The 26,942-nt window shown below is 36.0% G+C and overlaps 1 protein-coding gene across 5 annotated transcripts in view; it reads right to left on the bottom strand.

Annotated features, from left to right (window-relative positions):
- rapgef4a (Rap guanine nucleotide exchange factor 4a) overlaps positions 1-26,942 on the bottom strand; it is a 38,385-nt gene that overhangs the window by 10,572 nt on the left and 871 nt on the right. For 2 of the 5 annotated variants that reach the window (XM_083536703.1, XM_083536704.1), the window contains exons 2-12: positions 22,437-22,579; positions 22,175-22,263; positions 21,241-21,387; positions 6,268-6,340; positions 4,771-4,832; positions 3,155-3,261; positions 2,886-3,007; positions 1,200-1,383; positions 723-807; positions 387-447; positions 162-238 (exon numbers count right to left, since the gene is read on the bottom strand). In XM_083536703.1, the coding sequence (XP_083392829.1) occupies positions 162-238; positions 387-447; positions 723-807; positions 1,200-1,383; positions 2,886-3,007; positions 3,155-3,261; positions 4,771-4,832; positions 6,268-6,340; positions 21,241-21,387; positions 22,175-22,263; positions 22,437-22,579 (1,150 nt within the window). Of the gene's footprint in view, positions 1-161; positions 239-386; positions 448-722; positions 808-1,199; positions 1,384-2,885; positions 3,008-3,154; positions 3,262-4,770; positions 4,833-6,267; positions 6,341-12,246; positions 12,387-12,480; positions 12,501-19,639; positions 19,764-21,240; positions 21,388-22,174; positions 22,264-22,436; positions 22,580-26,942 lie in introns of those variants that run through there. The other 3 variants (XM_083536705.1, XM_083536707.1, XM_083536706.1) reach the window with 3 other exon arrangements.

Genomic DNA, 26,942 nt, shown 5'->3' with positions numbered 1-26,942 from the left:
ACACTAAATGCAGCATTACAGCCCACTACTGCTCACACCATCAACACTGACACCTCAAAAATAATTTTTTTTATTTAATAAACATACACAGAACTCATAGTCACAGCCATCATACTATTAATTAGAAAAAATAACAGTAATACAATAATGGCTGATCTTACCTTTCCATAAATGACCACATTTACTGAACCCTTCAGGATGATGTACCATGAGGTCCCTTCCTCTCCCTGGTTAAACACTGACAAGCAATGGATTATAAATACAATCATGTAAAAGAAAAAGAAGAGTGACACAGAAATAATTATTCAGTAGAATATCATTGCACAATAAATGAGCTTTAATCCAATCAAATATCCATCTCCATCAGATCCAATTTTGCTACTCACATACTGTTCCTGCTTTTGCATGGGACTCAAAAATAAGAACGCTAGCTAACTCCCTTTTAACCTGAAAATACATCAAACACACAAAAAAAAAACCATTTTCAAAACCTACAGTTTTCTCGTTATCCATGCAATATGTTCATAATCACTACATATACCCTGCTTCTTATTTTAATTTTTGAGAAAACATTTGCACAAATTTTACATTACCCCTAGTCTAAGCAATCGCTCCTTCAAAGGTAATGTGCCAGTGTGTGACCTGGATGCCCATTGCCAGAGCAGGCACAGGGAGACCAGATGTACCTTAATGCAATTTATTATTGCAGCATGTGAACTTACTGTGGTAGAAAGGTGAGATAAGGCTTTTATATGTAGCAGTTCCTCGTAAATAATCTCTAAATCATCTACTGTTCTCTGGCCAGGCCTGGAACAAAAAAGGCAAATATATGTATAACAGTTTCTAACTCTAATTATCATACAAAAATATCATTTAAAAGTTTTTTGGGCCATCAAAGAATAGATAGATTACTCAGTTACAAAAAAATAAACAGTGAACAAGAAACTTGGCTCAACCACAAGCATTACCTCCCCAAATCTTATAATACCATATCCTGTAGTGACTTACTGTATGTTACTTAATCTATGTCTAATCAGCAGTATTTAAAAAAGATCTAAGCAGGAAGCTTGCCAAGACAAGAGTGTATATTAATCAGTGAAGTTCCTTAAGCAGTTCTATTCCTAGCTGTGCCCTTGGGGGGGAAACACAATGACAGCACAGCTCTAGAGGTCACTCCTATTTCTGTGGCAGGAACATACTGTTTTCGAAGGATCATTCGCATGTGAGCGTCAGGGCCCATCTGAGACAGGGCAAGGAGGGTGTCTTGCAGTTCCTCCTCACTCTCTTTCTTTTCCTCTTCACTGGGGACTGGCGCATCATCCTGCTCATCATCCAGGAAACGATAGAACAGGTACTTATCCTGGAAATTCAGCTCCTGATCAACTGCACCACAAAACAGATGAGCATTATTCAATGTAGCGCGAATAATCACACACGCAAACACATGTTCGCCTGGCAGCACATAACATATGCTGTGCTAATTGTGTGTTTATTCTAGTGATTTGCACAAGAAGGAAATGAAGGTTCGGTTAGGATTCTTCTCATGCAGCGAGCAAGCCAGTGCTAGCTCTAGACTGGAGTGTGTGCCAAGAGCGTGCCCACAGAGAGCGACAAAGCCTTCAAATTGCTCCTGCTTCATTCAGCAAATGGAACATCAGCTCAGTTTCAGTCATACAGCTCTTTCACACAGAAACAATGTGTGATTAAACTGCAATTACCTGTAAGGCTGTATAACCAGATGTGACAGTGGACAAATATCATACACAAAGTAAAGCTCATAATATCATTGCAGAATTCCAAAATGATCATCACCTTCCATGAAAATGTGTATAAATATTTTATAAAATTAACCTATTTATTAGCATGTGGCATTTTGAGGTGAAACAAATGTTCACCAGCATTCATTTCTCTCAATTATTCCTTAATTTTGTTTTGGAAAATTCCCCACCCACTAGCCAGAACCCACTATCATGTAACACTTCTAACGAGAAGAATGAAGAGTAACATGTGCTACCTCTGAAACACGTGCAGTGAGCCGAGCCAAGCCAACATGCTATGCAGCCTCACACTGTAGCATTGGGTGGTAAAAGTGCTATCCACCCCCTTCCACATACATAATACCTAGTATTCGTAAACGTCACTGTGGCTAGAGTTACTGATACAGAGACAGTCCTGTCAGCGATGATACGCCAGACATGGATGGCTGTGTCATCATCTAGATTCAAACTCTCAATCGCTTCAGTTGTGTCATCCAGGAACCCCACCAGCCAAGCATTTTTCATTCATCATATAATTGGTTTTAAATGACTGGTTCCCCCACAATTTCATAAAATTCTTCCAAAAAGAATTATAAAACTTAAACAATTTATATATATGGTATCTTGGTAAGCAATCTATCTGTACAGCAGACAGAGTTATGGAATCAGTGATCCATAATCAAATTTTACAACAGGTATCAGATGCTTTTCCTTCTATAAAGTCTACCTTATTTTGTTTTTCCAATCCTGATAATTAATTTTATGGCTAAAATGCCATTATACTTATCATTTGGTTTAATCTGACCACACATGGGTGATTTTTTACTTTTGGTGATTACATAAGATTTCTTTTAATGATTATAGTCATGTTAAGTAGCATTTAAAATGTTTATGTATTTTTTCATCCATAACTCGCAAAATCTAATTGATCACAGGCAGCAATATTGCTTCTGGACACAAAGAGATGCAGTTGAAAAAAAGCAGGTTAACAATATTGCACATCAGTGGTGCACAGCAATAGTACACAACACTGCCATGCCAAATATTAAAAAAATCTGTTAAACAGAGAAATTGATAACACTATTAAAATGTGTATTTTGTAATAAAGTCTATAATATTGTGACTGACCGTGGTTGAGGACTCCTTCCTCCAGCAACACCTGCCACATCCCAACAGCCTGAACCCGTGTGTGAACACAGGAACTCTGCTGCATCTGCCAGTCAACCAGCTCTGTGCCTACACAACACCGCCTACACACACACACACACACACACACACACACACACACACACAAAGCACCTTTTATACACTGAGCTGTATCAAAATGCCTCTGTTAACGTGTCACACAGCATTAGTCTATTCGAATGCCAGAATGTCGCTGCTTCATGGATGCTCACTTGTAGGTCTTTAGGTGGTATTTCCTGTCTCGGATCATGTGAGGTGCTTGGGTAAAGATGGCATTCCTTAGCACTTTACCTGCCCGCATGATCTTCCCCAAGGGAACCTACAAATTCACAAATATTTGTATCACCACAGAGGAATAGATTCTTTGGCACTCTGATTGGCTTACACAGCTGTCAATCTGATGATGGGCTGGACTCATGGTTTTGGGTTAAAGTGATGGATGGAACAGGATAATTTGACAATTCATAAAGATTTTGAGAAATAGGAAATTGTTACTACAGGTTGCTGATTCTAATCATCATTTACATGAAATCATTTAAACATTTCAGTAACAAATATTTAGATTTTACATGATCTACAAACTGAAAATGCGGTCATCACTCCAATCCACAAGCACGCCATCAGACTTCACAATAAACTTTCTGTTTCCTGACTGCAGCACATTATTGCTCCTAAAAAAGCCATGTAATAATTATAATTGCAGTGTGTCCTTATGTACATATACTATAAAACACAACTGAAAGTCTTATGCTAAGGAACAAAAGGTACTTTGAATACAATGTAATAAGTGCATTACAATGTGTACTGATGTTAATTATGTTTTGCTTAGCTCTAATTCAGCACTTATAGTGATTGTGTGGATTAAAGTCAAAACAAATAAATTTCTGAGCTCAATCAAGCAGGACAAAGTTTTGTGAGCTAAATTAATTAATTAAGCAATAATCATGTGTTTTAAATGGTAAACATAATTAAAAGTTATTGAATTTAAATGTTTTTGTAAGGTTCCCAATAAAACTTATCGTCTCTGTATAATCCTTATAGATTTGTCATAGATTTAAATACAGCCAAAAATATGTAGTAATGTGCAAAAAAAAATAAAAATCTTACAAACTAGCAAACTTAGCTATTCTGCCCAATTAAAAAAGTTACATTTTACAAAAGGACATTTCACAGTGTCAATATCAACACATTTCAATGTTCAGGCAAATATTCTTTAAATAATTCTATTATAACCTGTAGTTTGAAAAGTTCCTTTAAAAGATTATCTGTTTCCCTTAGATCTTATGTGGTCCAAGAGACATAAACTAGCTTTGAAAGTGTCCGAATGTTTATGCAGGCTCACTGTACAGGCTTTGCTGTATTTTTGCTGTACACAAACATATAGAAATTTCCATTCATGGAAAGGTTGAAGAGGTCCTGCAGGTGCACCAGCATGTGCTGAGCTGCAGGAGATGATCCCCTTCTGTCTCTGGAACCCAAAGTCTATCAACCCCCATCCCCCCAACCATGTCTGTACACATGCCAACACACTGCATTTTTAACAGCCCCCCGAACACTTTAATTATGCAATAATTATCTTACAGTGTCTCTCTGCACATACTTTCAGCTATACCTTAAATAACAGTGTACTAATATGGCATGGTTCATTAAGAGACTCTCGAAGTGACACATATCCCAAATTTTTATCAGACTGCAGAATGACTTTGCATCCATCCAGCTGACAAAATCTTTCACTGCAATTTAATTTTATTTGATATTTATTAGAATAGATTAGGTTACAAACTTAATTACACATTGCATTATTTATGCATGAGTAGTATGTTCATACCTTATTCAGATGTCTGGACATTGATCCTAGGGAGTTGCCTAGATTCTCTTTGTCAGGCATTCCTATATACAAGTAAAAAAGCAACTAAAATCTTACATTTTTCAAAGTACAACAAACAAACATACACAGCCACAGAAATACCTCCATATCTTTAATAGAATTTGTCTATCAGTTTAAATAGTGCAGCAATGAGACTATAGCAAAAACATTTAAAAAACAACTCATAAATGCAACAAGACTGCTGGGAATTCATGTTGAGTGTGTGTGAGGATGTGTGTAATCCATAGAGGCACATCCTGAGAGAGGTCAGGGTGAGGGAGGAAAAGAGACTTGATCTTCACTTAAGGTTACGACAGTAAGCACCGCTCCTTCAGGACAAACAGTCCATTTGTAGCATCCGGCCCACTAATACGCTTATCTATTGCACAGCACACTGTTTCTCTCTGCTTAGCCATGGCTCTTTAAATAGACTTTAAAAAACACTGCTAAAAATATTCTAAAAAGATATCTGTGGAAGCGATAAAAGTATTTTAACCTTTTATTCTGATCACCCATGTATTTGAAGCAAAAATGCTCTTTTAGGCAAAGGACTTTCTTCAAACGACTTTCTTTAGAAGTACTAGACAAAGGTTTTTTCTTTAATATCTTTATAAGTGTACTGGTGCTTTTTCACTTGCGTATCATTAGGATATTAATCTTTTATTTAATGTTTAAATTTGAGCAAAAGATGATTGAAATCTCTTCCAAGAAATACAATTTAAAATGATTGTTATAATGTATTCTGAACATACTGCTATACTAAAATAAAATATGCTCACATAATATAAAATTTATTTATTTTAAGCTAATTAAGCTAATATTAATATTTGCTTAAATGATTAGATCTGCGTATGTACAGAACATACCTTCCCATCCATATCCAAAATATAAAATGTAACTATAGTATTCTTAGCATCTAGTTTACTTCAGTATTATTCACAAATGCTAGCTTAGGAGCAAAACGATGTACTTAGACTATATACTTAGACTAGCATATCAAAATGATGCTATGTACTTTTCTTGAAATACAGTATAGTAGACATGATAATATACAGAGAAAAATAAACTAAACACTACAAACAGAGAAGTGGCTCAACTTTGTAGAATATTTGAATGCACTCATTACACAATTTGCAAATTTGTTGACATTTGTACTTAAACTAACAAAGATGTGCAAGATTACTAAGCTTTTGGCTCAGTAGCCAAAATTAACCTTTTGGATTTTTTTCCCCTATCGACCAATCTGCACACTGTATTTTGACATTAAGCATTTGTTTTCATGTTTCTCAACATAAAACAAAAGTTTTCTTTTTAATCAAACAAGTTTGGCAAATGATCAAATATATCAGATTTGAGATATATGCTAATGAAACAACATAAATAAATAAATAAATAAATAAATATAACTATACTTATAATATAGTGAAATATAATTTTTAAAAGAGAAAGTAGACTCACTGTCAGCACTGGGCCCACTCTCCATAGCACCATAGGGAGGGGCCAGGAGACCTGCCATGCACTGACGATACTTCTGAAGACACAAAACAAAAAAACAAACAAAAAAAAGGAATGAGTGGACCATGATTATTCAATTACACCTTCATAATAACATCTATTCAAGTGTGATAGAAACAGATGGCACCTTTTTATAAATACATAACTCCTTAGCATTGAGATTAACATGAACTCGCACACATTCTGTCTCCCACAAAGACACAAAGACATAAACACATACATTTATGTATATGTATTCCAGGTAGAAGTAAGAGCATATAGTAGCTAAGCCAGAGATGCCAGTTATGCTGAAATTTTTGAAATCTAACATTAACATCGCGGATTACATGATATGAAATTAAATTACATTAGATTGCGTTAAAGTGGATTAAAATCCTTACATCTGCATATACTTTGTCTATACTGGCCAAACTGCCTTTAATGAACCTTTTGATCCTGCTTGCATCTTCAGAGGCAGTGTGTATGTGTGTGCTGTGTTTGGCACTTAGTACTGGTCAGAAGCTTTGAGAAATAAGGAGAGGTGATTTATCTTTATAATGCAAACTAGTACAGTGGTCCCTGGTTGCCTATAATCCCTCAAATCTGGTCTAATTGAGAATCAGAGGGAATTATAGAGGATAACAAACTTGAAAGCCCACTAAATCAAATCCAACTCAACTCCACACAAACACACCTACTACATTCAGAAACCAAAAACCTAATATCGTTTGAGGCTTTATCTTCTTTGTCATGTACATCCGTATAAGGAGTAAAGCACTCACTGTGACTGTATTGAGCAACTGACATCAAACAAGCCTGATGACAGAACAGTGCCATTAAAAGAGACTCAAGGCTGGAGTCAGTGGCAGCTGAGCTGTGATGTAACATTTTATGCTTAGGTTAATGAAAATGACATTTCTATTCACATAAGTTCACTCAGTGAGGTTAGGAATAAGATGCAATATGAGCCAGTACATTACTACAAGATAAATTCCTTGTATTGAAAAATAAGATTTAAAAGATGTGGTGAAATAAACCAAGAAGACAAGAGTAAATACAGGAAGCAATCCAGGCTTAATATAATTATTTTACAAGGCTTGATTCTCCAGAATTACGATGGTTGAAAAGCAAATTGAAACCCATTTTCTTAGTACACTCTGTTTAGTTTACTTTTCAATATATCCAGATGCATATTGCTAGCTTGTTCAGACATGGCAAAATATTCAAAGGTTCAGCAACAGCAGGTTTCTTTAATATAATATCCTAACTTGTGTATTTAGGAGCATTCATCTAAAGCAGGATTTAATTGCATTTCATAGTGAATATTGGACACTGTCAGGATTGATAATTATCAGAAGCTGTCTACAAAACAAATAAAGCACATATAAGTGAATATCTGACATCTAATAAACATTCTGCAGTTTAGCATTTATAAGCATGGTGAGTAATGACATACACTGCTGGATCTATTAGTCAATACAGACACCTGGGACGTAATTCTTCTGCCCCCTCAGGAGCAAGTGCCTCTAACGAGAGTCAGACTGTGTGTGTGTGCGTGTGTGTGTGTGTGTGTGTGTGTGTGTGTGTGTGTGTGTGTGTGTGTGTGTGTGTTGACCACACATCACAATTCTACTAAAAGCAAATTGATTTGATTTACAGCATTAAATAAGGCCAGATTACGTCAAAATGTGGACTATGATAATGATGGGTACTGATAATTATCCCTTATCACATGGTGAAATTCCATGCTGAGACATTCTTCAGAGGGAACTAATTAGAAATGACACACTTCTGCCATTCAGGCTTTGTTATCTATCTTAATCATCAATGTTTGTCTGTAGGTCTATATCCATCTCATCTTCTGTTATACTGGTTATATAGCTATATTTTCTTTTGGACCAGATGAACACTTGAGAGAGTTATTAAGATTAACAGTGCTAGAGTTCATTATGCTATTTGTTACAGCAATCTACACCAATTATATTTCAATGGCCAAATTAATCTATACACTTCATGAAGCCATTTGAAAAGCCCTACCTATTCTAACACTGACTGACAGTGTATAAAATGCAGACCGCACAACAGATTGCTGCTTAAACCTTAAACATAGGATTTTCCATATTTCCATGAATATAGTGACTGCACTAAAGTGTTATAATAAACACTATATTACATATACTGTATTTCTTTTCAATAAATCATGAGGGTGCCATAAAACATCTGTTTGGTTCCCATCATTTGTAAATGATTTCTATAAATATGCTTCCCATGATGCTCATTAAATTATTAATACCCTGAGTAACGTCAAAGCCAATAATACTTTACATTTATTTGCACAAAGCAAATATTGTCTGGCATGAAAATGACTATATTCATATTCAAACCTTTGTCTCTTCGTTTGAAATCAATAATAATGTTCTGAGGTTGTTAAACATTCATATCACACATCCATAATCTATAAACACTCATTGCCAATTCCACGAGCTTCAGCATGGCCGATGATTTTGCCCACTAGCCTCAAAGACACTAATAATGTCATTCCGAAGAAAAAGGCGCTATGTTATATCTATAGCCACTTTGAACTAAAAAACTGGAGGGCCAATAATCATGGACTGCATCAAGCAGAAAAAATTTGTAGAATCATCTGTGATTTATGTAACTGAAAATCTCTATTAGAGTTGTTTACTATACTGTATACTGTCAAAATAAAATAAACTGTCTTTACCTTCCAATATTTACTATGCTTATTTCATAACTGTCACACACGCTTAATATCTGTGTTTATCCTTGTGAGTATATGGGAATTGAATGCTACAAAAATACATTTTGTCTCATCCACATGCTTATTCCTTCTATCTAAAAGATTTATTACTCAATAAGAGAGGGTCGTTTCATGTAAAGGCTGTCATCAGTCTTCATGCTTCTACTGGCTACTGCAAACAAAAAATATATAATTACTGGAAGTCATTCTTCAGTGTCACTCAAAACATTACGGTATTATACTGAATCTTCTACTGAAAGAAAAGCAAAAAAGATAAATATATATTGTGTTTGATTTAAACATGGAAAACACACAAAAATACAAAAATAAAACATTTTACTTAAATAATACTTATAATTATTTGAGAACTGAGATGTACTTTTCCGCTGTGAAGGCTATACAGATGGACTTTAACCATCTGCCAAACTAGAACACCAGAGAAAGAGACATAAATTAAGAATAGGAGTTCCATATCTCCATGACAACCAGAGTCCTCTGTACAAATACTGCAAAAAAGATGAAAAAAAACTCCCAGGTCCTGCATTAATATTTTTTATTCTAAGAAAGGAATTAGAAGAATAAAGAAGCAGGTAGAAATACCTCAGCCATATGCAAAAGAGCTACAGGAGCTGGCAGTGAGAAAGAACTCAGTCGACTTGTAGGACAATTATATGTTCATTTGCTCTTAAACTGAAGTGCAAGTGTATGTACTAAATAATAAAAAGCTTTGAGATCAGAGCATAGTGCATAATTTGATACAGGCAAAGTTTAAATCTTCTTAGATTACTTTTAAAGTTGCACTAAAGTGGTGAGGAAGTAATTGTTAAATGAGGTGTTTCTTAATGACAACCTAGGAAATCTAGTTCCTGCATACACACACACACACACACACACACACACACACACACACACACACACACACACACACACACATATATATATATATATATATATACAGTGAGGAAAATAAGTATTTGAACACCCTGCTATCTTGCAAGTTCTCCCACTTAGAAATCATGGAGGGGTCTGAAATTGTCATCATAGGTGCATGTCCACTGTGAGAGACATAATCTAAAAAAAAAATCCAGAAATCACAATGTATGATTTTTTAAACTATTTATTTGTATGATACAGCTGCAAATAAGTATTTGAACACCTGAGAAAGTCAATGTTAATATTTGGTACAGTAGCCTTTGTTTGCAATTACAGAGTTCAAACGTTTCCTGTAGTTTTTCACCAGGTTTGCACACACTGCAGGAGGGATTTTGGCCCACTCCTCCACACAGATCTTCTCTAGATCAGTCAGGTTTCTGGCCTGTCGCTGAGAAACACAGAGTTTGAGCTCCCTCCAAAGATTCTCTATTGGGTTTAGGTCTGGAGACTGGCTAGGCCACGCCAGAACCTTGATATGCTTCTTACAGAGCCACTCCTTGGTTATCCTGGCTGTGTGCTTCGGGTCATTGTCATGTTGGAAGACCCAGCCTCGACCCATCTTCAATGCTCTAACTGAGGGAAGGAGGTTGTTCCCCAAAATCTCGCAATATATGGCCCCGGTCATCCTCTCCTTAATACAGTGCAGTCGCCCTGTCCCATGTGCAGAAAAACACCCCCAAAGCATGATGCTACCACCCCCATGCTTCACAGTAGGGATGGTGTTCTTGGGATGGTACTCATCATTCTTCTTCCTCCAAACACGTTTAGTGGAATTATGACCCAAAAGTTCTATTTTGGTCTCATCTGACCACATGACTTTCTCCCATGACTCCTCTGGATCATCCAAATGGTCATTGGCAAACTTAAGACGTGCCTGGACATGTGCTGGTTTAAGCAGGGGAACCTTCCGTGCCATGCATGATTTCAAACCATGACGTCTTAGTGTATTACCAACAGTAACCTTGGAAACGGTGGTCCCAGCTCTTTTCAGGTCATTGACCAGCTCCTCCCATGTAGTTCTGGGCTAATTTCTCACCTTCCTTAGGATCATTGAGACCCCACGAGGTGAGATCTTGCATGAAGCCCCAGTCCAAGGGAGATTGACAGTCATGTTTAGCTTCTTCCATTTTCTAATGATTGCTCCAACAGTGGACCTTTTTTCACCAAGCTGCTTGGCAATTTCCCCGTAGCCCTTTCCAGCCTTGTGGAGATGTACAATTTTGTCTCTAGTGTCTTTGGACAGCTCTTTGGTCTTGGCCATGTTAGTAGTTGGATTCTTACTGATTGTATGGGGTGGACAGGTGTTTTTATGCAGCTAACGACCTCAAACAGGTGCATCTAATTTAGGATAATAAATGTAGTGGAGGTGGACATTTTAAAGGCAGACTTACAGGTCTTTGAGGGTCAGAATTCTAGCTGATAGACAGGTGTTCAAATACTTATTTGCAGCTGTATCATACAAATAAATAGTTTAAAAATCATATATTGTGATTTCTGGATTTTTTTTTTTAGATTATGTCTCTCACAGTGGACATGCACCTACGATGACAATTTCAGACCCCTCCATGATTTCTAAGTGGGAGAACTTGCAAAATAGCAGGGTGTTCAAATACTTATTTTCCTCACTGTATATATATATATATATATATATATATATATATATATATATATATATATATATATATATATATATATATATATATATATATATATATAGAGAGAGAGAGAGAGAGAGAGAGAGAGAGAGAGAGAGAGAGAGAGAGACCTACAGTCTCTCGCCTTCTCGCAAATGAAAGTGAAAAAATCATTTTATTACCAATATAAAATATAAAGAAACTACATCAGGCAAAGCTGCTATATGAATCTCAATCACAAATACTATAAAGTATACAGCATACCACATACAGACTGTGCTTGCAACTAAGATAACTGTTGTTCATTTTAATGCATGATATGCAGTAACTACTATGAATTATTTAATAGCTACAGTGAAACTAAGAGAAAATGTATGTATAGTAAGCAGTAAGGAATGAAGGTATAGAACTGATGATTGGTAATGGGAACTCAAGGAGGATACTATCAGCCTTACACAACATACAATAGGCACAAATTCAACTAAAAATGTTGCCATGACTAAGCATTCTTCCCTAAAAGCACTTTTACACTCCATTTGTAAACAATATTCAGAAACTCACAATGTGACACCACAGAGTGTGACAAAGATAGACAAAGACAGAGCAGAAACTTACCTACAATAGTGTACATCCCATAAGCGCAGGGATTCGGACACATTCCCTGCTGTTGCTCTCTCTCTGCATGCTTTCCTGCTCTTAGTTCCAATCACAAAGTGAACCTGAGCATTACAGTACAAGTTCTCTCTGCTTTACCCTACACTGAAACATATATTTCTGAGAGAGCTTCTAAAAGTGAATGTATAGCAAACAGAACCAGAATGTGTGTGTGTTGTTGTGTGTGTGAGATACCCAGAATGGGAGAGATACCCAGAGTCCTGTTCTTTGCTCCAAGGTCCCACTGAGTAGCAAGCTGACTGCAATGCAAGTGTGTGTGCTCTGTGTAGAGAGCGAGCACTCATCTGAGCATGATGATGATTGGAGTACTCTAATTGCCTAGCAACCACTCCTGATTCTTGGGGAGGGGTCAGTTACTGGTCCATCCCAGCACCACATACATACCATACTCACACCTCTATCTTTAAGGCATGATTTTGACATGAACATTGCAAACTCATTATAATTTTTGAAAAATTATAGAAGTTCTGTTTCATTTGTGAGAGGTGTTATAGTCGTTATTGAGTTATTCCAGGACACAGTCATCGTGTCACAGCACGTCAGGGGAACTAGTGCAATAGCTCAAATAGATCAAAAGGTTTTGCAGCACTTAGGTACAAGAAAAATGGTTTCTATAAATGACAGTGCCAGTTGCTCACAACAGAGAGAACCAATGGCTTATATGACCACTTGTTAGTGGTCTGCTAGTTAGAGACTAGCAACGTCTCTATGACAATGACTGTTTCAAATCTCACTCCTGGCATTAAAACACTTAGGCGAGGCTGCAGATTTAATTTGGTGATCTGGTTTATGGAGAGCTAGCACAATCTGTACTGTCAAATACATGCTAATCAGCCCTGTAAAACCTATTCTCTGTGCCACGGTTGCTTTCAAACCTGAGGTCAAAGTAGCTTCGAGGTCACAGGTTTCAAAAACTAGAAACCACCAGAACAAAATAAACTAGCACCATATACTGTACATTGCCCGAACATTGTGTGAGGCCTGAATACCCATGAAAAGCAGATAACAGAAAACATTGCTTACTGGCAACTGACCACATCAAAATCTGCAGTCTGCTAATAATGCTTCATTTTCAGTTTCATTTGGTTCTGAGCCTTTTAAATTTAATTCCCAAAGTTGACCACTCTGCCGAATTATAAGATTCCTGTTGAACATTGGTGCAATTGACAGATATGTTATTCAAAAGAAGGGGTTCTTGTACTCGATATACTCCTTACTTAAGAATAAGGGTTGTGGTCACTATGCTGTTTAAGATTTAAAAGGATTTCTAAAAGCTCTCTAGTTCCAGCCACCAGACTATTCTGTTGTTTATGCTTGTAGAAGAGAATAAAGGCACTAATGCTTTTTGAGGATTTCTTTCTGAAAGCAGGGTTTCCAATTTGAAAAAGGCCTGCAATTTGGCCTCTCTTTAGCCACATGGGTATTCTCAGAATGCATGTAAACAGCACTGTTACCTCTGATGAAGATATATGTAAGATATAATTTATGATATAATGTAATACCAAATTTAGATGACTGGTTCCAATGCACCCTCAGTAAAGAGCAGGTCACTTGGATGATGTCTCCCTTGTTTAAACATATTATGCACCTTAGTCTCACAGTAAACTTGTAAAAAAAGAAATTCTCTAATATCAAAACAGGTCATATCATTTGATTGATTCTAGTCAAGTTCTGTCAAGAGACATTCCAAGACGGGGAACCTGATAGTACTTGTTCTATGGAACTATTTCAACAACAGAGAACCAAGCATCAGAACACCTGCCATAAAAAAGACACAAGGAGCTCCCTTGTATAAATAGAGACTGGTCCACTGGGTGGTGGAGGACTTAACTTGGAAAGATTAACAGCCAAGGCATACAAACCTTGGATGGATGCCCAGTCACTTTCATGACATGTTTTTAAAAGATCTCTGCCTCATTGGCATTACTTAGAAGTGTGGTACAACAGTAAGTCTGTGTTGCTGCTACCTATGCATCACTGTGTACCATCTCTAGGTTCTACAAAGTTAAAATCAGTAAAATGTGAATCGGTTGTAAATTACACAGTCATAGGTTACAAAAGTGATTCTCCACGCATCTGCCAGTTAAGGTGAACAAATACAAATGCTAATAGCTTATAAAAGGGTTCTAAAAAACCCTGATAAACCTGAAGTTATTGATTAGGTATGTTTATTAATTGAGAAACTCTAAGCAAATGGAACTTAACATGAATCTGCCACTACAAAGTGAGAAGGTGGAAATGTATACATCATCAGGAAGGGTGTGGGGGGTGTGGGGGTGGGGGAGGGGGGGGGGGGAGGGGGTTGAATGAGTTGAAACCACACATTATTTTCAAGCATTAATAAAAATGCATATGATCATAAAAATGACAAAATCTTCACCATTAGCAAACAAAGTCATTGTGATGACATATCTGAGTGTGAATATAATGATAATAAATTGTAATGCACACATAATGCTGTGTCTCAGTCTGAATGATTTAAGGAATAGTCTGCTCCAAAACACAATTGCTGAAATAAGAAAAGATGTGTTTGTTTGGACATGTTTGTCTACATGGTTGCATTAGAGCAGAAAGTGAGGTGGACTGCACATAGTAAGTACACTGTCCATTTGCTCACATTAAAGCCTCACTTTGCCTCTATAAAGGTTTTATGGCTGACAGAGCCATGCAGCTTCAAAAGGAAGAGCTTGCATTCAAAGATGACACAATAACCAATCAGATGCCGCCAGCTTTGAAATAGAAATGAGTTATTTGACATACAAACGGGTGCTGTGGGTTTTTTTGGTTTTTTTCGTCAGAGCCTCTTTCTTTTGCCAGACAAGGAGCATTTTGCACATGCATGTTTGTATGGCTGTTAAAATGAATGAGAAAGTGTGTGTGTGTGTGTGTGTGTGTGTGTGTGTGTGTGTGTGTGTGTGTGTGTGTGTGTGTGTGTCCGTGAATCCTCTGCATGATCAGTAGACTATTTTCAATTATAAATGTGCATTGATCATAGCAGGGGCATTCTGCCTGGAGGTTTGGTCAGAATTACACATTATATAACTGTTAGGATGAATGTGCATGCAGATATTTTTGTCTGTGGGAGAGTTACTTACATGATGATAATTTTTCCAAAAACGTACGACAATTTTTATTGCTTATACACTATACAAACAAAAACACTGAGACACCTGTTCTTTGCAGCCAAATATGTTTTTCCCCGATACTCTTACCATAAATTCTGGAAATTCTGGATGTTTCAGCAAGCAATGCATTTTCCATTTACTTAAACTAGCGAGCTCCATGATGATATGGAATACATGAATTGGAGTAAAAGATTTTGAGTGGCCTGCAACTGACATACAGCTCCTAATGAACACCTACCCCACTGAACACTTTTGGAACGAATTTACATTTATACATATACCCTTAATCAAAACAACTCACAATTATGTCATTCATTTTATTTAGCAGTTGAGGGTGAAGAATCTTGCTCAAGGGCCCAGAAGTAGCAGCTTAATGGCACTGGGATTTAAAGTCACAAACTTTCAATCAGAAGTTCAACATCTTATACACTGAGATACCACTTTCACTGAATTGGAACGCTGACTGCAGCCCAGGCCTTCACACCCTACGTCAATATCTCCACAACCATATTTCAAAATCAAGTGGAACATCTTCCCAGAAAAGTGAAGGCTATAATAACAGCAAATTGGGACTAAAAATTTAAATTCTTATGAAATATAATTACAAATACAAAATTCTTATGGTCAGGTGTCTACAAAATTATTTGAATGCACAAGGAAATGCCTAGCAATAATGAATGGCCTGACATCATTAACAGCATAACCAGTAAACATTACGTCTGTTATGTTATGATTAGTTTGGACACAAACACATTTCATTCCATTTAAATTAAAAGTAGATTATTCATTACATTGCACTCCAATGAATTGATCTTAATATTTGTTATTGTATCTGAAGAGTAAGGAAAATAGAAGAGCTCAATTTTGTTTTAAGAAATCCAATATTCTTCTTTGAGATGCAAAGCTGCCAATAAACTCTCATTAGCATGATTAGAGATATATTCATTTTTTTTATTCATACATTTGGGTCCACAATCTAATGCAATTTCAATCTGATTACAGTGAAGTGGAAACTAAATGAAATGCACTAATTTCCTTTTTCATACCAAAACATAAAGCATTGAATAAAACATTTACACTAGTTATTCAAACGTAGTGGTGGTCTGTCAGGTGCAGCAAGGCTTTCTCTGTCAAAATCACTGATTCACACACCACAGTTCAAACTTGTTCAGAACTTCTCTAAAATAATGTTGTTCTTTATAATAAGATGTGTGTTGCTTACAATGTATATTGTATTGGTTGATTCTTTATAGTATTTTATGTGTTGAGTTTCCATTCTTAATAAACAGATTGGGGTTAAATGTATGTGTGATAGGAGGTGCTTTAAACACAGCTTTAAAATTATGTAACATATTTAATTGGTTAATGTTAAATTTCTTCGTAAGATGGATAGTGGATGATACAGGAAACTCAGAGCAACATATCTTAATCATTTCCACATCAGCAAGCATTGGTCTATTATCTAAGATCTGAGATCTTAATTATTTACATTGTCTTTTGAAAAAGACAACAGTGTGATGCTAGTGCGGGTTTGTCCAAATGAAGAGAAAATAAGGAAGAAAACGTTTGTGTGTTCATAACGTTTGTGTGTGTGCATGTGTGTGCGTGTTTTGTTATAAGGATGTTTACGTGTGCATATGGTCTTGTGTGGGTGGTACAGGCACTGTGCTATGACGGTACTGCCCAAGCCTACAGTCACTGCATCCACATATAAACACAGATTGTCTCTTGCACTTCCTATATATTAGTCAGCTTTCCCTGAACTTTGTCTATAATAAGCAAAAATAGCCAGACATGAAAACACCCAAGTTGTTTCGAAGATCTTCGGCCAAATCATGAAATTACTCACACACCCAAAATAAGGCTTTTGAAAACCCTGTGTTAGTGAAAAAAAATTGTGAAAAAGTGTAACATTTCACTGCCATGCCAGACCTTTTTTAATCATTTTGCAATCAATTATAATTCTACACAAAAAACTTTAAAATCAATATAGAAATTATAACTATCTATATGAATAACTACTTGACATTTAAAGTGAGTTTAAACACTTTTTAGATCTGAGAGCTAGCAGTTAATAGTAATCTGAAATTAGCAAAGCAGTATTTAATTTGACATTCAACAAAGCAGTTTATGTTACTCAGTGGCGGGCCGTGCATTTGGTACCTGGGCATTTGGTTAGTGGGGATTTACCCGACATAACCACCTTTTAATACCACCACAATCACTTCGCTATTATAGAAACCATCAATACAATTAAAAAAGGCAATATAACAACGCGTGGCATTACAGAGAGAGAGGCATTTCAAATATGGAGGGTGAATAATATTTTACTAAAGCAAGCTCCAAACTTCTACACTACAACCGCAACTGTGCCACGTACATCATCTGGAGCAGTTCAGAATCAATATTTGTCTAATAACATGACAAAAATATAAAACATAAAAAAAATTAAAACAACCTGCTCACCAGAGATGCATACTGATAATTTGCACTGCTCCTCAGAGGGTGTAAGCCAGTGGTACCGCTCATATTTACTGGTCTGGAAGTGGCAAACAAACCATTTCCTGGGCTGAGACAAGCTACTGTAGCTTGATTTTCTTGGAAATGTCTAGCTTTTCCTGAAAATGGATTTTTAAGAGTGTCCGAGACCAAGTAAAATTCTCTTCCTGCGGCAGCCATTGTAGGCATAAAAAAGTTTTACCTTGATGTATTAATGTGTGCAGATCGCTACAGACGTGTTTTGTTAGTCAAACTTGGCTGTAACAGTTTCCCTCTGACCCTCCAATCAGAGGACGGAAAAATGCTGATGCTATTCTGGGCCAGCTAGCTGGCGCTGTGAGGCGAATTTGAAATCTGATTGGTTAAGAAACAGACCCATTGCTAATATAGTTTAAGGTACATCGGCCAGCACTACTGATGGCCCTGGGCAGATTAGATTGACATGGCAGCACAAAGAGGCTGAAATCTGATTGGACTCATGTCTAAAATCCACATACATGTACTGGAAGCAGTGCAGCCAAGTAGACTGTTGGGAATAAATTAATACAATTTCATGGAACAAATATTAGAATTTGGGTTGTAAATGTAGGTCAGTGCTTCTAATAGTGTTTAGGCCAGCAGAAAAGACCTTGATGTTACTCTGTGTTGCTTTAGTAATAGCCAGTACAGCTTCTTCTGTGTTAATGTCAATGTTGCTCAGGTTAGTGTCTGTGTACAAGCATATGCCAATAAATTATTAAGCAATTCTAAATGACCCAATTTGTTAGTGTGAATATGTTGTGCATGGCATTATTTGGTGAAATTCTGTCTTTCTCACACTGGTAAAGAGTGACTAATTGAGATCCTATTAGCATTATAAGCATTCATCTTATCATTATAGGGTAAACAAAAAATCGCTTATTTATCCAAAAGTAAATCTTCAATTAACATTATTTTCTAACAACGCCTTTGGTAAAAAAAAAAAAAATTACTCAACCATTCCTAATTGGTTTGGGTCCTAAAGCTGTTGTTTCCTAATATTTTGGGAGAAGGCGGACAGAAAGAAAGACTGTAAAAGAACAGTCAAGAGCACCAGTGAATACTAGACTCATAATTACTCAGCCTCAGATGCTTCGCCCACGGACCGTATGATGGCCTCAGCTATCTGGCCACAACTAACATGATCTCACCATATCACTGGCTATCAACACCTCTGAGTGTACACACTGACAGACACCGTATGCTGGGGAAGCATTGAGCTTTGTGTAGAAAAATACTATCATTGATTGAAAAAAAAAAATTTAAACCTGATGAAAGGTTAAAAGTTAATGCCCCAACCTCCATTAAGCCATCAATTGTGGTTGGTCATATGCAATGTCATAAATATAGCTCCTTGCAATAAATGTATGTAAATTGTGAAGAAGCACAGTATCATCTTCACGTTCAGGCTCTCTAACTAGACCATTCTTTTTTTTATAACAAATAGAAGCAAATTTTAAACTCATCAGATCACCATTTCAAACAAAATCATAATGTATCCATGTAACTCAAGTCTAATGCAAAACCTCACTAATACAACTCTGAACTACATACACAAGCATTAGTCAAGTCATGAAGTCAAGAAGCTTGAAATAGAACAATGTTCCTCCAGAACACTGATGCTACATACAACAACAACAGCATGAATATTACACATTGTATACATTTGAAAAGTCTATGCTTCACCTCACCTTACACTGGAGCACAGGAGTGTATGCTAGTTCTCCCTGTTGTTTACAGCCTTATGAAACCTGCAGTCTGACCAACAACCCCAAGACAGTAGCAGTGTCTCCTTAGAGAGATAGCTTCCTGTCCCAAAGGAAACAGAGTGATGGCCTCACTCTCTCAATTCACAGCACTTCCCTCCATGCCAATATATAGCTCTGGGTCTGGGCCAAAGATTTGGGAAACATTCCCTGGGCACTATTCTATTGACATTATTTATTACATTTTGTTTAGACATAAAAGTTTTTATGGCAAGGTATAAAAAAGCAAGATACACTACTGTAAAATGTTACAATGTTTTTCAAAGTAAGATTTGATTTTTAACAACCCAAAACAAACCTTTATAAGTCTTTGCGGAAAGAGGGGAAAAGTGGAAGGAGTGTGTGTAATGAAAGTGCTTATGCAGTTCCTAGTTTATTACGGTCACACTGGAAGGAGTTTAATCACATTATCAGTGAAAGAAACAGTGTGAGGTGTCTAACCAGCACCACAAACCTTTGGTATATCCAGTCTTTAACTAACTAAACACGGCGCACTGTGTTTCCCACAGACCATTATTACTGATGCACCACCTGCTAAACATTACAAATGTGTTGTGAATTTAACATGCAGATAAACTGGATTTAAAGTACATCAGCATTGGAAACTTCAGCATTATTATAGTTCTGGACATTGTTTTTTTGTTGCACGCAAATATTTACATGTGATACTGCGATTGAGCTTTTCGTGATGCACCTGGTAGTGTTTCAATTATTTATTGTCCTGATAATGATGTTTGTTTTGTTTGTGTGTAACCCTTATTATGAAAGTACATGTGGAAATAAAGTACATTGTAGAGTTTTTTCATTCCCAGAAATTGCAAAAATGGCCTGGTGTTCTGCTTTGAACATTTATTAGCACTGGAAAGTGCCACACAATTAAAAGGAAATAGTCTAAATATTGTACCAAAATTCATGAAGACTAAGACTATGTTTTTAGTTACAAAACACTCCCCTCTGCTGGTCAGTGACAAAACAGACAATAAGCAAAGCATTGAAAAACCTTCCAGCAATATGAAACTGCTCCAGAGTACATTATATGCTCGCTTAAACTGAACCCAGTGTTTGCACATGTATACATGATGTACAGCAGGACTCCGGTCTTTAAATGTAAAAGCTCACAAGCCTTCATTACAGATTGAAGATGTGCATCATGGTACGGATTACTTGAAGATATCCACTTACTATGAAAATAATCCCAAATCGTCAATTATCAAACTTGTCATTTAAATCTGTACATGTATAAACTGGCTAACATTAAGCTAACAATATTTATAGGCTTTCATTAGAAAATTTGATTTACAATTTGATTTGGAAAAACTTGATAATAATTCTAATTAATTTGATCACAATAATATTCCCAGAACAGTAATGAAATAAAAGGAGTTGGAGACACCTGGCTATGCTTCACAGACCCTTGGGTGTCCTCGGTCTTCAGTTATGTGCAGGATCTCACATAGGAACAACCTTCCTCACAATATATTAGAATGCATTTACATGGCAGTGTAGCTAATTGAGGGTTCTCTTACCTCCCACAAGCTTCTGAACTCCCTCTGCTCGATGCGCAGCAGCTCGCTGAACTCTCGAGTTACGATCGTGGCGTGACGTGGAGTATTGTCCAAAACGGACTCCCCAAATGCTGTGCCGATGCCCAGTGTGCAAATGGTAACTGCATCCTTAAAGAGATGTAGAACAGGAAGGAACACAGCCTGCATGAGTAAACACTTAAGGCCATCAGGAAAAAAAAAAGTTCTGGCTCCAGCCTCCTTATCAGGCAGCAGGCAAACTCTTAAATCACTGTACTGTCCTACAATGAGGTTAAAAAGGTAACAATACTGCTCAAACAATGAAGGCAGAATGAGAGATATCTGCAGACAGAGACACTGAGATTTAAAGAGTAGGAGTCTTACTTGGCAAGAGCATGAAGTTTTAAATTATTTATCCTTGGAAGCATCAATAGAGGTTGCATTGTCTGTCTCTCAGGGATAGAGCTTATCTATTTTGTGATTGCTTTTACTGTAAAACATATGTGGTATAAAGGGCAACTCATTTTAAATTGTATATTTTTAGACAGAAGACAAACAGTAGCTTGTAATAAAAAAAAAAACTTTATGTCAAATAACGTAGATCCAACATATAACCCAAACCTATAATTAACAAACTGTCAATCCCTATCAACAACATATATATATATATATATATATATATATATATATATATATATATATATATATATATATATATAAACGTTTAAAATGCCATAACAGAAAGAAAACTAAATTCACTGGTTATATATTCATTATTATCATCATCTACTTTCCAAACGCAAGGTAAACTAATGGAAATTTTAGAGGAGCACAATTCAATTCAATTCAATTTAAGCATTACATGAAAAAGACGTCTAAGAGGAGTGTTATTCCGCACAATAAAAATTCAAGAAAAGTAAACGTGCAATATTTTTACCTGATGGTTTGCGGTTTCCGAGACTTTAACATCTAGCGAGCCGGAGAGAACAGTGTACCAACTAGTGCCGATATCTCCCTGTCTGTACACTACAGCACAGAATGCAAAGTGAATAGACAACAGAGTTAAGAGTCAGGATAGTCAAGACAAGCATCTTCTTGTTTCTTTTCTCTTGCTTGTAAATTCCAGCAGAATAGAACCATTTTGTCACTGCAAGGTTACATGATATGTTTGCTATGTCTGAATGTATGGTATGACCTACATGTGATGCCTTTTTCCAAGCACTCATAGTAGCCACATAGACAGATCTGTTGTAGCATAGTGGGGTGAAACTTCTCGAAAGCTTTCACCCGCTTCAGACGGGCCATGATAATGTCCACATCTTCCCCAGAGCGCTCCTCTGGTCTATACAAGGAAACATTATCATACCATCATTATAATTATTATAATACAGTACCAAAAATAAAAAATAAAATCATTATACACTGTATATACTTGACTTGTACTGTACATATATAATAAAGAAGACAAAAAAAGTGTCAACAAAATAAATGCAAACAATATATATATCATTTCTTAATAAAATAAATAAAAAAACGTAGTACGTAGTAATTAAATTGATTACTTCGATACAGAAAAAATATATATTTTAAAAACTATATTTATTTGTTAGAATTGGGTCTCTTAAATGTTTTGAAATTAAAAAATAGTTTTATTTCAGTGTCCAGCCTTGTTTGCCTTTCACTATTTCTTAAGGAGATGCTTCTGGGATGGGATGGAATCTTGCAAACTTTTTAAACACTGGAATAAACAACCTGCACACCTCTTTTTTAATATCTGAATAGTGAATTACTGAATCTCTGAGCACTAAAGCATTTTTTCTTCCAAATTTGCTTACAAGCTGATTTCTACACACTACCATTCTTTGCTGCTGCTCATTCTATAATAAACTACAACACAGTTTCATCATTATCCCTCTAAATTACATGTATTGCTGTCCTTTCCACACAAAGAGTACGGCCTATTTTGCTCCCTCTTCATCAAGCTTGTGATCTCACGATGATAGGATAAACGCTTTACATCTTAGTCCAAGTAACATATTTCAAAAGCTATGAATTCGAAAGTGATTAAATGATGTTAAGAATTCAGCAGTTTCAACATACAAATTCATAATCATAAATCAAAGTACATTTGAATCAGCAGTTTCTTACTCTGAGTATTAATCTGAAAAATCTCTGTTTTTTTAACATAGCTATAAAAAAAAAACAGCAATAAAAAAAATTGGACCTGGAAAAAAAACCTGTCTGATTCTGTTCTTTATGCAATTCTTCTGGCAATTAAAGTGGGAGACAATGTTATTATTTGATTGATTAAGATATCTTTAAAAAAATGTTTTTTGTGAAACAAAGATTTGCATTTGTTGTAGCAGATTTGTTTTATATGTATTGTACGTTGAGAGACAGTGCTCTTTTTTACATTGTGTGTACATGTGTGTTTTTCTGTGTGTGTGACTGTGTATAATACTTTGAGCTCAATGAGCTGATTGTGTTGGACAGTTGCCTTGTGGGTCTGGACTTGAATAGAAACAAGCTAGCATAAAGAGTGAAATCATGGTCAGTAATATCTAGTCATCCAATTATTACATCCAAGATCCTAGAACACACACAGAAGACACATGTAGCCAATCCTGAATGCCAAAACAAAAAAGCAAAATACATTTATTAAAACATTGTTTCTAACTTTTAAATCCATATCAACCTTTTACTCCTTGAAGCCTCAGCTAATTTTTCAGTTACTCGTCTAAAACTCTGTCATTTAGTAGCTACTATAAAACACACTGGGATAATATAACGTTTGTTTAACTCGAGATTCATTATACAGTTGAAGACAGGTTTGCTGGCCCCACTGATGGACATTGCATACCCATGATGCATCCCAGCATGCTCAATGTACAGATAATAAAAAAACACATGCACACACAAACAAAATTGTAATGTAATTAACATAGATCCTAAAATCTAATGTGCTGATGAAATCTGACACGTGGCCTTTCGCGGAAAAATGTTGCAAATGCTATACTATAGTGCTGTTTGTTAAAAAAGAAAATAAGATTTTAGCAAATAAAAGGATCCTTCTGTCATTGTACCAAATTCATTGCTTGCACGTGTTGACAAACAGTAATCTAAACTACATGGGTTGTTAAATGAGGCAGTCTGGTGATTAAAAGTGGAAGTGAAAAAAAGCAGCAAGTAGCAAAGTGCTGCTTTCAGCAGTTGCCTAGCTCATCTAGATGGCACACATGATCTTTTCCTAGAGCAAGATTTTAGGTGAGCCAAACTTAGTTCCTAATTCTTTCTTTTAGCATCCAAACACAAAACAAAACATTACAATTTGAACAGTTTAGCAGAAAATAAACAGTGAGCAAATGTCAGCAGTCTTGACAATGAATAAACCTTGTGCCTTTAATAAGGAGCTTACAGATGAATACGCCTGAGTAAACTGTCATCCTTTCATCTGGGTACGCAAGTGTGTTTGTTAAAGCGGAACTAAGGTCCCATTTACTATGCAAACACATCTGGCACAGTATGTCATGTCACCATGAACACCACATCGTAACCCTGATCCCAAAACAGCTTCCAATCATGAATAACTTGAATATAACATTAAGTGAATTCTGAACTCTTTGGAAAAAGTCAACAGTTTTTTCCGCTTTTTTTCCTTCAATCGATGGAACCCTTCAGTCATATGAGAACAATTTTGTTCTTAAAACCTGAGCCAGGCCTGTAGCCCGCTGTGCTTCAGGGGCACTGTATCATGCTTGTCCCAGCTTCCAAGCAGGATTATGTAAGGAAAAGCTTTTCACTGTGCTGTAATGTATATGTGACAAATAAAGACTACTCTATCAGTAATTAGAGATATCATGTTGTAATTTATAAAGTGAATGACCTCAGCTACAGATAACGTTTGACCTGTAAATAACTGACAGTGAAGGTTTTGTCTTTATTCTCAAACAGATTCATAATGAAACTGCAAAAAATATATTCTTGTCTATCTATCTATACATATTGAACACAAACTGATTAAAAGGAACTGATGTTAATATTTTGTTCTGCATTTTGTCTTTTGTCTGCACTTTTTCTCTTTTCCAGTGTTATTTACTGACATGTACTGTAACTGGCCATAATATGTTAATGAAAATATATAGGTGGTGTGGCTTGAGGTTATTTTTTCCTCAGTTAGTACTGGAAAAAAAAAACAACGCCAAGCAGAAGTTTGATAGTTAGAACCTCAAATATAATTCTCCAAGAACAAAAAACGGATTCCATTTTTTCTTGCTGAACTGGTATGGCATTTGCTTATTTACTAATTGAATCTGAATCTCTTTTTTATATCATTAGTTTGTATCATTAGCCAGTTTTAATCTGTTTTAACTAGTCAGCTAGTAGCACCAGGGTGTGTTTAATGAGTTTCTGAGTGTAATTCTGCATTTGATCAATGTTTGTTCACTGTTGTGGTGTGTAAATTTGACATCTGTATCCATTTATCCTTTAAACTGGTTTAGCTCCTGCAATAACATAACTCTTTTTCTTTTTTTTTTTGCATAGCTCTGTACTTTTAGTCTCAGTGTTCCTGATTAAGATATAGATTGAATTTTTTCAAATTTAGTTTTTTGAAGGCTTTAGTTGCCACTGAATGTGTAATGCTTGCCACCAGATTATTCCACACAGACTGGCTTGTTCAATTTGGATAAACATATAGGGACAATGTCCATTGGTAAAAGTGCAAAGCAAAATAAAAATATTAATTAAAAAGAGCAATGCATAAATGGTTCACAGGTCTGTTGCAATAACATTTAATTCCAATAAAAAAATTCTTATCCATCATCTTAAAAAACTCTTCATACAAAGCAATAGTGACACCTGGGGTGTCACTATTTTTCACTCCTGATTATGCAACAGTTACTATTAAAGTTATAACTAAATAGAAACCTCCATAGATCATTTAATGGAAATTGTACTGGTTTTAACAGAACACAAATGGTCCCTGTGGGTCTCTACTGCTAATTTGTTACATTCTATAGCTATCATGTTTTGTTTTTCTAATATCATTAAGAATTGACGGAATATTTTTGCCAACTTGTAGATCACATATTGGTTGGTAGACCAGTAGGGAACATGGGGTAGTTATTAAACATTCACATTCCTGATGGTTTCTTTTGGTCTAATGATAATGAGTTAATGGTGTACAAGAACAGTAATAGAAACCATTTGGTAATGGTTTTAATGGTTAACAGATGATGGTTTGTAGTGGTGATTGTAGTGGAAACCATTTTATTTATTTATTTTTCTTGCAGGGAAGACTCCTGTCACTGTATATTTTCTAGAAACCTGGAAAACATCAATTCAGCATATACACAAATATTTTAGGGGTGAATGGTTCTATGGTTTCCAATCAATCAATTAAAAAAAAGGGAAGATCGAAGGTTCTGGCACAGTGCCCATTAATGTGAGGAAAGAGGGTATCTGAGGCGTGGCTCTGCCTTATTCTCAGCATCCTTCTGTAAAACTGCGCATATACTGATTTGCTCGGGGATTATACATCCATTAAAGCTGACCACGGATGGCTCGGAGCTCATTAAGCCTGCAAAATGAGCTTTGTGCCTCCAATAAGCACATTAGGAAATCTACAGCAGTCGATAGCAGTGTAATCATAATAAAAACGCAAAAAAAACCCGCAAAAAAAATTTGTCTTAGGAATAGAGAGTATG

Source organism: Silurus aristotelis, assembly GCF_946808225.1.
Source record: "Silurus aristotelis genome assembly, chromosome: 3".
Lineage (NCBI taxonomy): Eukaryota > Metazoa > Chordata > Actinopteri > Siluriformes > Siluridae > Silurus > Silurus aristotelis.
The sequence above is the reverse complement of the archived record's forward strand: the minus strand, read 5'-3'. Positions and strand labels throughout refer to the sequence as shown.